The sequence below is a fragment of the Lineus longissimus genome, chromosome 2, assembly GCF_910592395.1.
Source record: "Lineus longissimus chromosome 2, tnLinLong1.2, whole genome shotgun sequence".
Classification (NCBI taxonomy): Eukaryota; Metazoa; Nemertea; class Pilidiophora; order Heteronemertea; family Lineidae; genus Lineus; species Lineus longissimus.
In genome coordinates this window covers 10867439-10881368 of record NC_088309.1, presented here as the reverse complement: position 1 = coordinate 10881368, position 13930 = coordinate 10867439, and the positions used below count along the sequence as shown (strand labels likewise).

At 41.9% G+C, this 13930-nt stretch overlaps 1 protein-coding gene across 1 annotated transcript in view; it reads left to right on the top strand.

The window, feature by feature from the left end:
• Positions 1-13839, top strand: part of LOC135499544 (laminin-like protein epi-1) — a 32016-nt gene extending 18177 nt beyond the window's left edge. The window contains exons 10-31 of the mRNA XM_064790364.1: positions 92-200; positions 539-677; positions 2116-2222; positions 2824-3035; positions 3286-3422; positions 3677-3892; positions 4254-4394; positions 4512-4981; positions 5354-5465; positions 5774-5915; positions 6042-6222; positions 6439-6635; positions 7162-7308; positions 7790-7942; positions 8148-8294; positions 8396-8658; positions 11100-11276; positions 11504-11644; positions 12008-12157; positions 12384-12522; positions 13229-13364; positions 13560-13839. Coding sequence (XP_064646434.1) covers positions 92-200; positions 539-677; positions 2116-2222; positions 2824-3035; positions 3286-3422; positions 3677-3892; positions 4254-4394; positions 4512-4981; positions 5354-5465; positions 5774-5915; positions 6042-6222; positions 6439-6635; positions 7162-7308; positions 7790-7942; positions 8148-8294; positions 8396-8658; positions 11100-11276; positions 11504-11644; positions 12008-12157; positions 12384-12522; positions 13229-13364; positions 13560-13839 — 3896 coding nt within the window. The remainder of the gene's footprint in view (positions 1-91; positions 201-538; positions 678-2115; positions 2223-2823; positions 3036-3285; positions 3423-3676; positions 3893-4253; positions 4395-4511; positions 4982-5353; positions 5466-5773; positions 5916-6041; positions 6223-6438; positions 6636-7161; positions 7309-7789; positions 7943-8147; positions 8295-8395; positions 8659-11099; positions 11277-11503; positions 11645-12007; positions 12158-12383; positions 12523-13228; positions 13365-13559) is intronic.
• Positions 13840-13930: the final 91 nt, after the last annotated feature.

Genomic DNA, 13930 nt, shown 5'->3' with positions numbered 1-13930 from the left:
TTTGCATGGTATTGTTAAACCAAGGCACCTGTAATTGCTACTGGGTTTTTTTTTCTTCGCGATAATGCATTTGTATATACCACACCTTTAGGATGCAGTTCGTGTGACTGTGACGTAGGCGGCTCAACATCACCCATCTGTGACAAGACATCAGGACAATGCACATGTCGCAGTGATTTAACAGGACGAATGTGTGACAGGTAAGCCGACCTTCTTCTCAACACCCTTCTTGCTTTTTTATAAGAAATTTATACCTGCACTGTTGTGCACGACCCAAAAAATGATTTTTTCTGCCAATCACTTAATCTGTTGTGGAGGAAATAAGATGATACTAAAAATCTTAGAAACTAAATCCGCTGTTTGTTTTTTGGCAATCATTTGAAGAACTATTTAAATTGATATCGCTGAACTCTCTCATTCATGGCTTATTTAATGGCAAGCACAATGCGAGGCTTCCAAATGTGTGTTTACAAGTGAGAATACCATTTTCAACGTGCTGCAGGACACTTTTTTTCATACTCACGATCATCCTTTTCAGATCTGTTGATGGGTTTTATTCGGTGACCGCCTATTTCATCGCCGGAGAGTTTGAAACTGCAGTATCCGATCATGATATTCTACACGATGACACCTTAAATGGATTCATGGGACCTGGCTACATCAGCACTCAAACTGGGGTAGGTGCGGTAAAAATTGGACTCGACAGACTTGCACAGATACGTTTCATTGTCGATCGAAATCAGTTACATTAATTTTCCATAAATGCTTATCATGCCATCTATATTCCTTATGTATCAGTTATTACATAACTGTGTTGATATAAAGCAAAGAACAATTTCCAGGATTTTTCGTTCAAGGACGGAAGATAACCATAGTATAGGAGCATGTTAAAATCATGTTGAAGACAAAAAACGCACACCAGTCGTCTGGGGAAGGGGGTTGACAGAAATGGCATCATTTGTTGGTCTCTTTTATTTTTTACATCAACCCATAAAAAGAAGACGGTCTTGCTCGTCTTTCTAGGGGGTGAGGGTCCAGGGTGAAACGAATAGTGTTCGCTTTGTTGGCTTCAGTATAATTTTTGACATGCTCCGTACGGATAGTTTATATCGCAATTTTATCAAAAGCAGTAGATTTGGTAATTGAGAAGATTAGGGGAGAAGATGTTGATGTTACTCAAAACTGTGCATTTACCAATGTATTCTAGTGTCAGTGCATTAATCAACATGTCTCCTCTTCTTTAAGGTCAAGACAAGCGTCACCCTTTTAGTTCCTAACGTACCGGCCCTCTCGAGTGAACAATACCGGCTTTTACTAAGGTACCGGACCGCTGTGTCTGGATTTATTGGGATCACTGCAACTATCACCAATGGTTTGTATCGTTTTGAACATCACTGAGAAAGAGAGAATCATAACGTTGTTGCTTCTGTCGAATCTTAAAGGGTGTTCGTTTTTCATTGTATGATTCTAAAAGAGTATTTGAGAAAAATCGTATTAGCACAGTACATGTAGATGCCACTACCTGTTATTGATATGGTATCATCTATCCGCCTATACCATCCACACCAAATGAATATTTTTCCTTCGCTGTTTGCAAGAAAAACAGCTGCAGCTATCGGTGATATACGCACCATGTTAGTAGCTTTGGTTGTTTACATGTACCTTAAAACCGAAACGATTTGATAAACACGCGTGTTCTATTCTTGGAAATCTATCCATTGTATATCTCTTTTCGTTTCTGTTTATTAAGGTTCAAGTCCCATCACTTTCACGGAGGCATTGCCTACATGCGTAGGCGGATGGTGTACCTATCCTATATCGGGCAAAGGCGAACTGTCATTGAATCCAGGACAATACTCTGTAACAGCAACATTTACGGGTGCCGTTTATCTTGTAAGTAACGCCGCAAAATTTTGGAATCTTTGGTTTCATGGTAGACTTGTTGGTAAAGCTACATGCGGAAATTGCTTTAATTTAGTGTGATATCCATTGAAAATGCGTTAGTTCTGATAATTTCTACTCATATGATTTCAACAATTAATATCCCAAGTCTCATATTTTCCGCTTAGATCAAACCACTCTCTTCTTGATATAAGTTTTGTGTTCTTTTTTTAGGACCAGATTATTGCACTCCCAGAAGAGTTTGCAACCCCTGATGCTTTGGGAAGCAGCCTTGCGGACCAGTTTGTCAAAGACTGTGGAATCCTCACGGACGGCAGCATGTAAGTCAGAGCAAACTTTCATTAAATTCGCCATTTTTATGAGATTACAATGTGTTGAGAAAGAATTACCGTTGAGAAACAATTACAACCGATTGGCCACTTCTTTACACACGTTCGTTTCGAATGGATCTCATGGGTCTTAAAGAACGGAAATATATAGTGCATGAGAGCAATCTGATGCACCGCCCACCAGGGCATGCTTGTTCTATAGTCAATACAACAGATGGGACCTAGTCCATTATTCCTTGTATAATATAATGACTGATAAAATATGCCCTAGTAACTCGATGTAAATTGTGTCTCATAAGCATTTATAGGCTGGCCAGTGTATAGGTGACAATAAAATATACAAGTATACCAGTAAATACACCCGCGTACCCGTATACCAGCGGCCACCTCCTTTTCCTCATGTCCCCTTCTCCTTACTCCCTCTGAGAATGTCACACGATGCTCTCGGCATCTTCTCGTTAGGCGTCCCCCTCTGCTAAGCAAATAGGGTGTCCTGGGATTCAACGATGAAGCCTACATTTTATTTGGATAGTCATGAGACCTATCCTCTCCCATTTCTATCGTTAACCCATTTCTGTGTGCTTGTCTCCAGGTCCGATGATGCCTTCTGCCGGAAGCAGATGTTTTCTCTAAGTGTTATCTACATGGACGGTGGTGTGCCATGTGGGTGTGACGCTGTAGGAAGCCTCGATAAAACATGCGAACAGTATGGCGGGCAGTGTCATTGCAAGGCTGGCGTGACTGGAAGAACGTGCGATGTGTGCATGCCTGGGTTCTACAACTTGACTTCTGCAGGCTGCCAGGGTAAATAGGTCGCTTAAATTGACGTCAGGGTCGTTTTTTAGCTGCAAGTGTGCTGACTGTCGAAAGTGGAAAGTGTCAATTATTTGTTTTAACTGGTATCTTCTTTGCATAATCAGTCAGCTACATGAGATCAAAATGGCATTGCAGAGTATCAGGAGCAAAGTATACTTAACAGTGGTCCAGAATCAGATTGTTGAACGTGCTGATTATTCCTGACACAATATCTTCATAGCAAAATTCTTCATTTTAGCTTGTGACTGTGCTGCTGACAACAAGAACTGTTTGAGAACCACCGGACAGTGTTTGTGTCCAGCAAACACAGAAGAAAGGAAATGCGATACTTGCGTTGTAAATCACTGGAATTGGCACACTACGAAAGGTTGCGAGGTAGGGCGCATGTGATCTTGGCTTGAAGAAATCCTGGATGTCAGTGCATTTCTCGTACTCAGACATACAAGACTTGTTCTTCCCTTATTGAGAAGAGCAAATCTTCCTTCTCCGATACCTTTACGATGATGTCAGACCAGGCGCATACCAAACCACCCTGTTTGTCCACGTTTGTCTGACGAGAACGCTATTACCTTATTTTACGAGAGATGCACTTAAAGCCATTGCACAACTGTAAATTATTCTTCTTCCAGGCTTGTAACTGCAATGCAACAGGCTCTGTCAGCCTCCAATGTACCCTTACCTATGGACAATGCTCGTGTAAACCTGGTGTGGATGGTTACAAGTGTGAACAGTGTGCAGATGGATACAATCACTACAGCGAAAGTGGCTGCATGGATTGTGGGTGCGATATGGACGGTAGTCTAAGCAGTGTCTGCGACAAGGGGTTTGGACAATGTTCGTGTAAGGTAAGAAAAGTATACGATGTTTCGTCAAATTTATTTCTTGGGCCAAAACAGTCAAACATTCCAATCAATATGGTCCCTAACTTGGCTGATGACAGGGTACTGCTGCTGATGAATTCGGTCGTTTTTAAAATTGCTTCCAATATGATCTCTTCTTCTTCTGCAGCGTTATTAATTTGAGATACATTATTGTATAACCCAAATATACCATTTCGAACGTGGGTGAAGGAAACTTCCAATTTGTGTTTCTAAGGTATGGAGCTTGGGCAACTGCGATCTGCGGGTACCAAATTGAGCTGATGGAAAGGGCTCGTTTACCAGAAAGGTGCGCATTTATCCTGATGTCTCTTCTCTTTTAACGTAGACTAACACGGAAGGCTTGACATGTGACCAGTGCAAGTCGGGCACCTTCTTCAACAATGAGGACCACCCCAACGGCTGTCTTGACTGCATCTGCATGGGAACTACATCGAATTGTAGCAGCACGTCTTGGAAACGCCAAAAGGTGAGCCGACTCTTCTTTCCGTACCGGGCACGTTAACTTTCGTTAGAGGTCAAATGATATGTTATATCTGTTACATCGGGCTCAGAAAGTACCTTCTTATTCTTTCTCCACCAACAGGTTGACTTGTTCACGGAGGGCTCCTTCTTCCTGATGAATGGCCCCAAAATGTTCAGTCACAACGTCACAGTAGATCCAGCAACAGGTCGGACACATCTCTCAGCAAACATGGCCGGTGCATCCACGGAACGGTTATTCTGGTGGCCAATGGGGGTACCATTCTCCGGGAATCTACTTGGTATCTACAAAGGAGTGGTCTCTTTCGAAGTGCAGTACACCGCACAAGGCGCAGGAACTCCATCCTATTCTAGTGCAGCCCTCTTGGGAAAGAACGGAGCCATTTTCTACCATAACGTTACAGCTTTAGCAGACGATACGATGACGACGGTCAATATCAGCATGTGGGAACATGATTGGTCAATGGAGGGAAGCAGTCGGAATCCTTCACGGAAACAGTTCCTGCTTGTGCTACAGAACGTGGAAATGATTCTTTTCCCAGCTACATTTTTCACAGGTTCACATATATCAAAGTAGGTTTAACTTTAATTTTAAATGACATATAGTGCCCATGTTTTAACCTCTTAAAATACATGTATATATTTGTTAATAGGCCTTGGTGCGTACTTGTAACATAGTTTAAGTATCAATGTCTTCAAACACGTATGATACATTTATTGGCTTTTGTCTTGTCTTCAATTGAATTTTAACTTTAGAATACTTACTTAAAAACCTTAAAAAGTGCATTCAAATGATTCACAGCGGCAGCAACATCCTGACCACTTTTAAACAGAACAGTTCTTTTGGTAACATCGTTAAACGCGATATCTAGCCCCACCTACAGATTTCACTGTGCCAACTAGAATTTTATCCTGCTAATTCATTTCTCGTTACATCTTTTTCAGGCTTTTCGGTGCGAGTTATAACATCGCAATGTCAAACAGCTCATCAATGGTTCCAGCACTTGGTGTTGAGCAGTGCCAGTGTCCAACGGCTTACGATGGTTTGTCGTGCGAGGTACGTACGAGATAAACAACTCCATTTTTTTTCTAGCTTACCCGACCTTTTAATGAAGGAAGAGGATATGTACATAGCATCCTGTGTATGCAACAGACATTAATTTTCCCATCATTTTTTAAGACTCTTTCTTGTTTGTCGATGGTTCTAGAGTGCCGTATTACAAAGGCAACTTTGTGTTGCTCCTGATACCGAAAGAGAGCTGTTTGGAAGGCGGAAAAGGATGAGAATTTGGCCCCAACTTGAAGGGAAGCTGAATGACAGATATCCATGCGATTCTTGATGCTTTACCCGTTTTCGTCTTTCAGAGATGTGCTTATGGTTTCAAGAGAGCGAACGTCTCTAGCCATGACTTCCTCGGTGTGTGCGTTCCCTGCGAATGTAACGGGCACTCGAGCAACTGTGATGCGGACACTGGAAAGTGCATTGCCTGCCAACACGACACCACAGGTAAGCCTACATTACTATCAGACTCTTTCCATTAACCTTACATATCTCATTTCAGAGCAATGTCAAAAAGTTATCTTCACGTCTTTTGATAAAATAATTATTCGAAATATTCTATTGATTTTTCAGGTTTTAACTGTGATCAATGTCAGTCCGGTTTCTATGGAGATGCTAGCGTAGGCACGCCTACTGATTGTACTGCGTGTCCCTGCTACTCACCAAGAGTAGTCAACTCGACTTGCCAAGAGGTTGGAGCAGTGGTGAAATGTTCATATTGTAACACTGGTTATATCGGTGATAGATGTGACGGGTAAGCTCAAATAAAAGTTTTTGATTTCTAGCAAGTGTGTAGACCTCACGATTGCTGGAAGCCACATTTTCAGGGACGAGGCGTCCTGAATTCAAATGTTGACTTCCTAGACTTGAGCCGTGTATCTTAACAGCTTTCGAATGCACAAAGGCGATGATTCTTTATTTTCTAATCGCCTCTTTTTTGTTGGAATGAACCAATTCATTCTTTTTTCAGCTGCGACGACTTCTACTATGGAAACCCAGATGTAGCCTTCACTGGCCAATGCCAAAGATGTAATTGTAATGGCAACACAGATAGATGTAACATCACCAATGGCCAGTGTATCAGCTGCGGCTTCAATTCGGATGGTTTCAATTGTGAAAGATGCGCCGATGAATTCTTTGGTGATGCAACCACACAGGTCTGCAGTGGTAGGTTTATTTCATCAAAATGCCACGACGTCTTTCAATAATTAATTGGCCCAGGTGCTTGAACACTAACACACCGAAAACATAAAAGTTGCAAGGACGGGTCGGTTTTTGGTCTTGATTTTCCGACATGTCAATGAGGCAAATATTTTTTTCCTTCTCACGTTTGCCTAAATACTGTTCTGCTTCTCCATTCATGTTCCCCTCTGCTTACTCACTTGGCAAACGGGTTTAATTTTGCCTGATCTCCATGGCCCATTTCTGGCAAACAGGTATAAAGTGTATGGTGCCGAGGCCAATATAGAGATCCCTGGGTAGCAAAACATTCTCCAAACGCGTCCCCTTCTGTTTACTCATTTGACAAACAAGTAAATGGTCCGTGCGACTTTACGGCACTATACCAGTACATTATAACATTCTTAACTTTTTTGAAAGTTTTCAGTTTTTTTAGCTAGTCGTGATGATTTTCCCATAACCATGATAACATAAGTGATACTTAATACCGGTATATTCTTAATCATTGTTTTAGGCTGTAATTGTAACATGGACGGGAGTCTCAGTAAGGTGTGTGACTATGCCTCAGGAGCCTGCCAGTGCCTGCCGGGTGTTGTTGGCCGTGTGTGCGACCAGTGTGATGTCAACCACTATGGTTATACATACGTGGCAAACATAACTGGTGAGCTTGATTATCTTTTTTTAAGACGGATAGTTTTTTAACAGTTTCTGTTGGATAGAAAATTGCTTCTTTTCAAAATAAGGTTTTTTAACATGTTCAAGTCGGGTATCCATTTGTGTTTAGACGACGCTATTGATACGGATGCATCCGGATGCATCCAGATTAAAACTACCTCGATCGATGGTTTTCTTTTAATCCGGATGGGACCACATTGATCCGGATCATTTTGCATTAAGACGAGAAAAATTTAAACCGCATTCGGATTCAATCAGATCGCGTGTGGTTTTTTTCATGTCGTCAAAACGGCCCTAATATACTGAATCATCACGTTTTGGTTAACATATCTCTCTTGAAGTAAAGTTCTGGAAGAGCATCTGACATACCATACAGCAAAACTTTGAAGTAATACGTTTTTGCGTGCATGAATACAGATACTACTCACTGTAGCCACATGTCTGATATTTCGTTATCACTGCTTCAGGTTGTGTGGATTGCAAATGTAACGCAGCTGGTTCGGCCTCGCTTCAGTGTGACCTTGATACTGGTATCTGTAACTGCCATCTGAATGCAAGTGGTGACAAATGTGGCTTATGTGCCTTCGGTTCTTGGGGTTTACCTTATCAACAATGCCAAAGTAAGTCGCACGTTCTTATTTCAAATATTTTTCTTGGGAGGATGCACAGACACTTTTTCCAAAAGACATGCAGAGAAACAGTGAAGTTGCTTCCTAACGTTTAGGAGGAGGGAAACTGCAAACGAAAAGAAAACACCAGGAAGCAGGTGCAGTTCGAAGACCTTGCAAGCAAACTTTCTCTTATCCAATGATTTCTTTATTACAGGTTGCAGCTGTGACGCAAATGGAACCAACCCTGCGACCCCCTGTGACAGGATGTTTGGTCAGTGCAATTGCCGCCCCGGTGTCCGGGGCCGAGACTGTGACGAGTGTATGAAAATGCATGTGGACTTCAGCGACTCTGGCTGCAGAAGTAAGTGGTAAACACTGTGGTTTATAGGAAACGCCATCCTCTGAAGTTCAGTTACAACAACTTTTTTCACTAACATAATTGACTTCATCATTCCTTTCCAGGCTGTGACCGCTGTGAGTTTACCCTAAGATCGCAAACTGACCAACTCCAACAGAACTGGGAGGTGTACTGGAATACGTCCACCATGGTAGCAGAAGTAATGGTCATTGATAAAGAAATGGAGGCCATGAGAGCCGGCCTGAACGAAACGCTGGAAAAGCTTGGTGTATCTGGACAGTCTTTAGGTAGCATTTTGAAGAGACTGGACAACATGACACAAATCGAGCCGAGAATTAACGCCTCTGTTGGCAATCTAATGTCGCAGGTTAGTACATAACAAGTCAACCAACTGCCGACAATAATATGCTTTCACAATCATTGGGCTGAAAGGTCTGTCTAATCACCATCCAAGATGGACACGAAGTCATAGAAATGACGGTCAATGCATTTCTCCATTTAAATGTACACGTATTGGCGCTGCATCGCTGGCATTGCTTTGTCTCACTCACTACACAGACTCGGTTCACCTACAACATTTCCATGCACTGTCGTCTCATTTACAGCTCTCTCACAATACTGCCATACGATACTGCCTTTACGGTTGCTTGAGACACATTATGTTAGTACATTACCTCATCAACACTGAAATATATACATGAAACCAAGAGAAATAATTTCAAGCAAGCGTGAAGTTGTCAAAATACTAGTACCGGTAGTAACTCACACAACGTAGTGAGTGTAATGGTTACGTGTATGTATAAAGTGTAAACAAAATTCATATATCCATCATGTCCATCGAATCTGAAAAAAATTGTGCAGACCCATGACAGTTCCGGTTCCGGTACAGTTTGTTGCATTCCATACGGGCCGCGCTGGCCGATCCTGCTTTCACGACGCACCGCAGTCACCATGATTCCCGTTGTTGACGCAATTATTTCATGACGTCATGAGCCATTGACCAATCACGCAAGTAGATTTATTCACACCGGCGCCACTGTCCTGAAGTGCGAGTGTGGGACATCATGTATCTAAAAATCGTCTGCTAGAACATACAGGACAACAACGTCGGCGGAGACAGTTGTGACATTTCATTGCAGACGAAGTAAACGTCCTCTTCTTCTCGATTTACGTACTTTACTTCAAAAAAGTCAGTTTTAACACTACTGCACAAATATAGAGAGGTCATAATGTTCCATTTGAATAGAGATTTGACGGACTGATTTGGAAATTCATTCCAACCATGCAACTGTTTCAGAAATGAGAAAAAGCTCCTGGGTGTCATGACATGCATGATGTGTCTTGCCTCTGCATTTTTGTACTCAGACATGTCAGAGGGTTTTCAACTTTCATATCATTGAAAAAATAATTCATTCCAATGGTATATCAATCACATTATTTATTTAAAAATCGTCTGCTAGGACATACAGGACAACGTCGGTGGAGACAGTTGTGACATTTCAATTTTCATTGCATAGAGATTTGACGGACTGATTTGGCAATTCATTCCAACCATGCAACTGTTTCAGAAATGAGAAAAAGCTCCTGGGTGTCATGACATGCATTCAATTATTATTTCACCACAAAGAGCTGCTTCTTTCAGCAGATATGAGACAGCTACCGGGGCGAGGACTATTTCTTTATGGCGCCTTATTGTTCAGCGTCTCCAAGGAATTCTATTTTTAGAGTCCAATGGGGGGGGTTGGGGGGGCCTTCCCCCCAATGTACTGACTAAAACCTGTCACTTTCAGAGAACGGGGAGGGGGTTTGGGGGACTCATCCCCCAATGTACTGGCTACATATGTCAGAAGGACGGGGGTTCGGGGGCTCCCCCATGTCAAACAGTTGTGTGAGTTCACTAGAGATTGCTCTTTACATATTATTTTTATAGCACATTCCTTACACACATGAAACAACTGCATCCTAATTCTAAAAATGGCAAATGTCTCAAACACAAAGTCACCACCCAACAAATCGGTCTGCAAAAAGGATAATGGAACACTCGGATGTGAGCAGGGAGGCCAAGAATAGAGTAGGCCTATGCAACAACAATTTGGGATAGAACGTCTAAAGAAAACAAACAAAAGATAGAAGTGGTCCAAAGAAGAGCGGCAAGATTCCTGACAAGATCTTACGAGCCCCGGCAGAGTGTCACGGCCATCTAAAATGATTTAGGATGGCCAACTCTGGCCTAGCGAAGAGCCAAGACCAAGCTCACCATGATGTACAAGATCATACATCAGCTAAATTGCCATCCCTGCTACAAATCCGAACGTCATTTTTTCCACCAGAAACCAAGAACAGCTACAACACCACTACAGAATAGCAACGTACCAGGCAGCATTCTTTTCAGGCGTCGTTCCACTAATATTACCGGGCATTAGGAATGCACTCGGACAATCAGAAGAAGAATCAACCGTCAGCGCCATGGTGTACAGTCAATGAAACTACTTCCAATCCATAAAGTTTCAACAGAAAACCATGAATTTACAGCAAAATTACAGAGCTGAAAACCTTTACAACAGTCGCAACAAATGACGTATATAATAATCACATCAAATTGCCTCTTATTATCGGGTGTTAAGGCCGATAACAATGAGATTTGACCCCAAAAAGGCACAAAATCGCCAAAAGGACCTTGCCCGGAGCGATTGCCTAAAACACGAATTCCTTCGCTGCCGTGGACTCTCCTCGAGATGCCGAAGACAAATTATTTCTACAGCGCGAAGTTGTTACAATAAAGTCAGTGTTTCTTCAATGCCGTTTCAGGTCTATCTGTTGATGTCCAACGCTTATCAACTTGAGAATGTCACCCTGGAAGAGACTATACGACTGGCGACATTGAGGCAAGGCATTCTTGATACACAGGCACAACTTGTCCTCACGCTGCAAAAGGCATCCAAGGTCGAAGGAGACTTACTGCAGCATAACAAGAGCGCGCAAGAGGTACGTTTCAGTAGATGTCACTATTATTGCCAGTCGCATATGTATACCAGCATGGTTTTTTGGCGGGGTGATCAAGTTTTATTACAGCAAGCGATTAATTGGCCTACTGCAGGCTTTAGTGTCGTTTTGTCCCCTCTTGCAGTAGACCTAAAAGTAGTTTTATGCAATTTCGATAACCATTGCAGACTATAGACTATAGACTATAGACTATATCATTTTTAATTCAGATTTTGGTGGCCAGCAAGAAGATTGACACTCAGCTTGACATCACACTCGTCCAAAACCTACAGATTATAGTCAATGAGACTATTCTCTCGGACCAGGCCGTACAGATGACTGGTGACAGGCTCCAAGGTGCTTCTGAACAGGTAAGCATTAAACAGAGCTATGTGACCTTAACAGCGGAAGCTATCTGGCCGAATGTCATGTACGCAAGAACGCTAGAATCGAACGTCGATGTAATACTTACATGTGTACTTATACTTTTCCCCTTTTACTGGGCAAAGGTGAGTTACACGTACTCATTTCCAAATTCTTCTGTCCGTTGCTGGTTCCACTCTAAAGCCCTATGGACTTCACCATAGCTTCCATGGAGCTTAATCCAGGCTGTGCGTGGTCTGCCCGTGTTCCTCTTCCCCTGAGAATGCAATCTCAAGGCTCGAAAAACGTCTATGTAACAGTGCTTTAATGTTCTTTCTTTATACATATACGCTTGTTCATTCCTTTTCCAGAATCAGTTCCTTTCGAACCTAGATCAGCAGAGTCACGTCATCGACGACAAATATGCATTATTGAATCAAAGTTATGATGGTGTAACTATGGACCTGACTGCTATTGAAACAACTGGCCAGGACACACTTGTTGTTCTCAATGAAACAATGGTAGGTTCATTAAAGAGTTCAGACGCAAACTCTAGGACAAGCTTTCAACAAATTTCAATTCTTCACTTGATGGCCAAAAGACAATTGTGATCTGATGTACATCACCTTTCTGTTGGTGTATTGTATTTGTTGCCAATAAAACTATTCCCAAACTGATTCAAGGTGCTACGATATTGGCATTATATGCCGACGTCTCATTAAACATGTATTTCTGTGTTTATTTCAGCATCACAAAGAATTTGCTGAGCATCTCTTCCTTGAGGTTGCATTGGGCCTGAACTACACTGATTACATACATCGTACCACTGTTGGCCTGTTCAGTGATGGAGCTATTGCATTTGATGAGGCTCAAGCCGCTGAACAATGTAAGTTGTGTTGTGGACGATTCCATCTTGTATCTCTTCTCCGTGTTCAGTCGGACATTCTTGACGCCCTCAACAAAGGGAATGCAGCTGTTCTAGTAATGTTAGACCTTTCAGCCGCCGTTGACACGCTTGATCATAATATCCTCTTGGAACGATTACGTGTGCATTTCAACATCAAGGGTGTGGCCATATCTGAACGACCGTGGAACTCTCTGCCGGAAGATCTTGCTGTGATAAATGACTCCAAATCTTTAGTCGTGCTTTAAAAACCCACCTTTTTAAGTCAGCTTTTGACATTTAACCCTTTTGGACACTTTTAGTATGGACACTTTAACTAAAATGGACTTAATTATTATTTTCATATAGACATTTTAAAATGCTTGAAACTCTGTACAATGCCCTGGAGCAAGCCTAGAGCTTGGACAGGGCACTATAATATACTGTATTTTATTTATATTTATTTATTTATTATTATCTCTTTTTGAATATTTCTACCGAATATTTTGTGGCGATGTGATCATGGAATGCTGCGTACCCCAATGTGAACGATGCTCTGTCATTTACAGTTTTCAGGTTTAGCAACTGCATATGGGTTTCTTGGCTTGGTCGGCAAACATTCTGATGGTGCTTTGGTTTTACTTTTGCAGTAATGAACGATTCATTCAAGGCCATTCATATGTTATATCCCTTATTGTCTTTTTTCTAGCATGGATGGTGTCATCAGCAACACTCTCAACCAGTATTAACTCCACATCAAGTGTGCTGGCAATGAATGCTGTTGAAGTTGAAAAAGCCGAGGCTTGGATTGTCAATCTTACAACGCATGCTGACGAAATCAATCGGTAAGTGTAATCTTGAAAAATGACTTTCTAAGCTGCAAAGCTCGCTGCCGTTTGGTTGCTCAAAAATGGTCTAGAGAGAAAACTACAGTGTTATGATAAGCAACGGAATCTGAATGTTGAATGAGTACAGATTGTTTCCATGTTCAGCCTAACTTCATGACGAGCACCCGCATTAACACAAGTTCTTGATTTCAGCCTGTACGAAGAAGTAAAACCCAAGGGTGAGACTGCTGTCGAGGCCATCACATACTATGAGACCGTGGTAGCACTTATCAACCAATCACTGACCTTAGCCATGTCGGCCAATCAGACCATGATGCAGGCAATGGAGGCAATTGATAACATCACTTTGCTCAACCTGGAATTACAAGCCAATGAGTCTAAGAAAGCCAGTGAAGAGTTGATGGCGGAGGTTGCTAAGAGTTTGGTATCTTCAGCAGGTATGAAAAATAATGTCAACAGCAAATCTATATAAAATGTCATTTTCAACAGAAAATGCGGTGAAATCTCTTTTCATCCTTAGGTGTCAGTGAATTTATTTACTAAATAGACAAGGAACAATATAA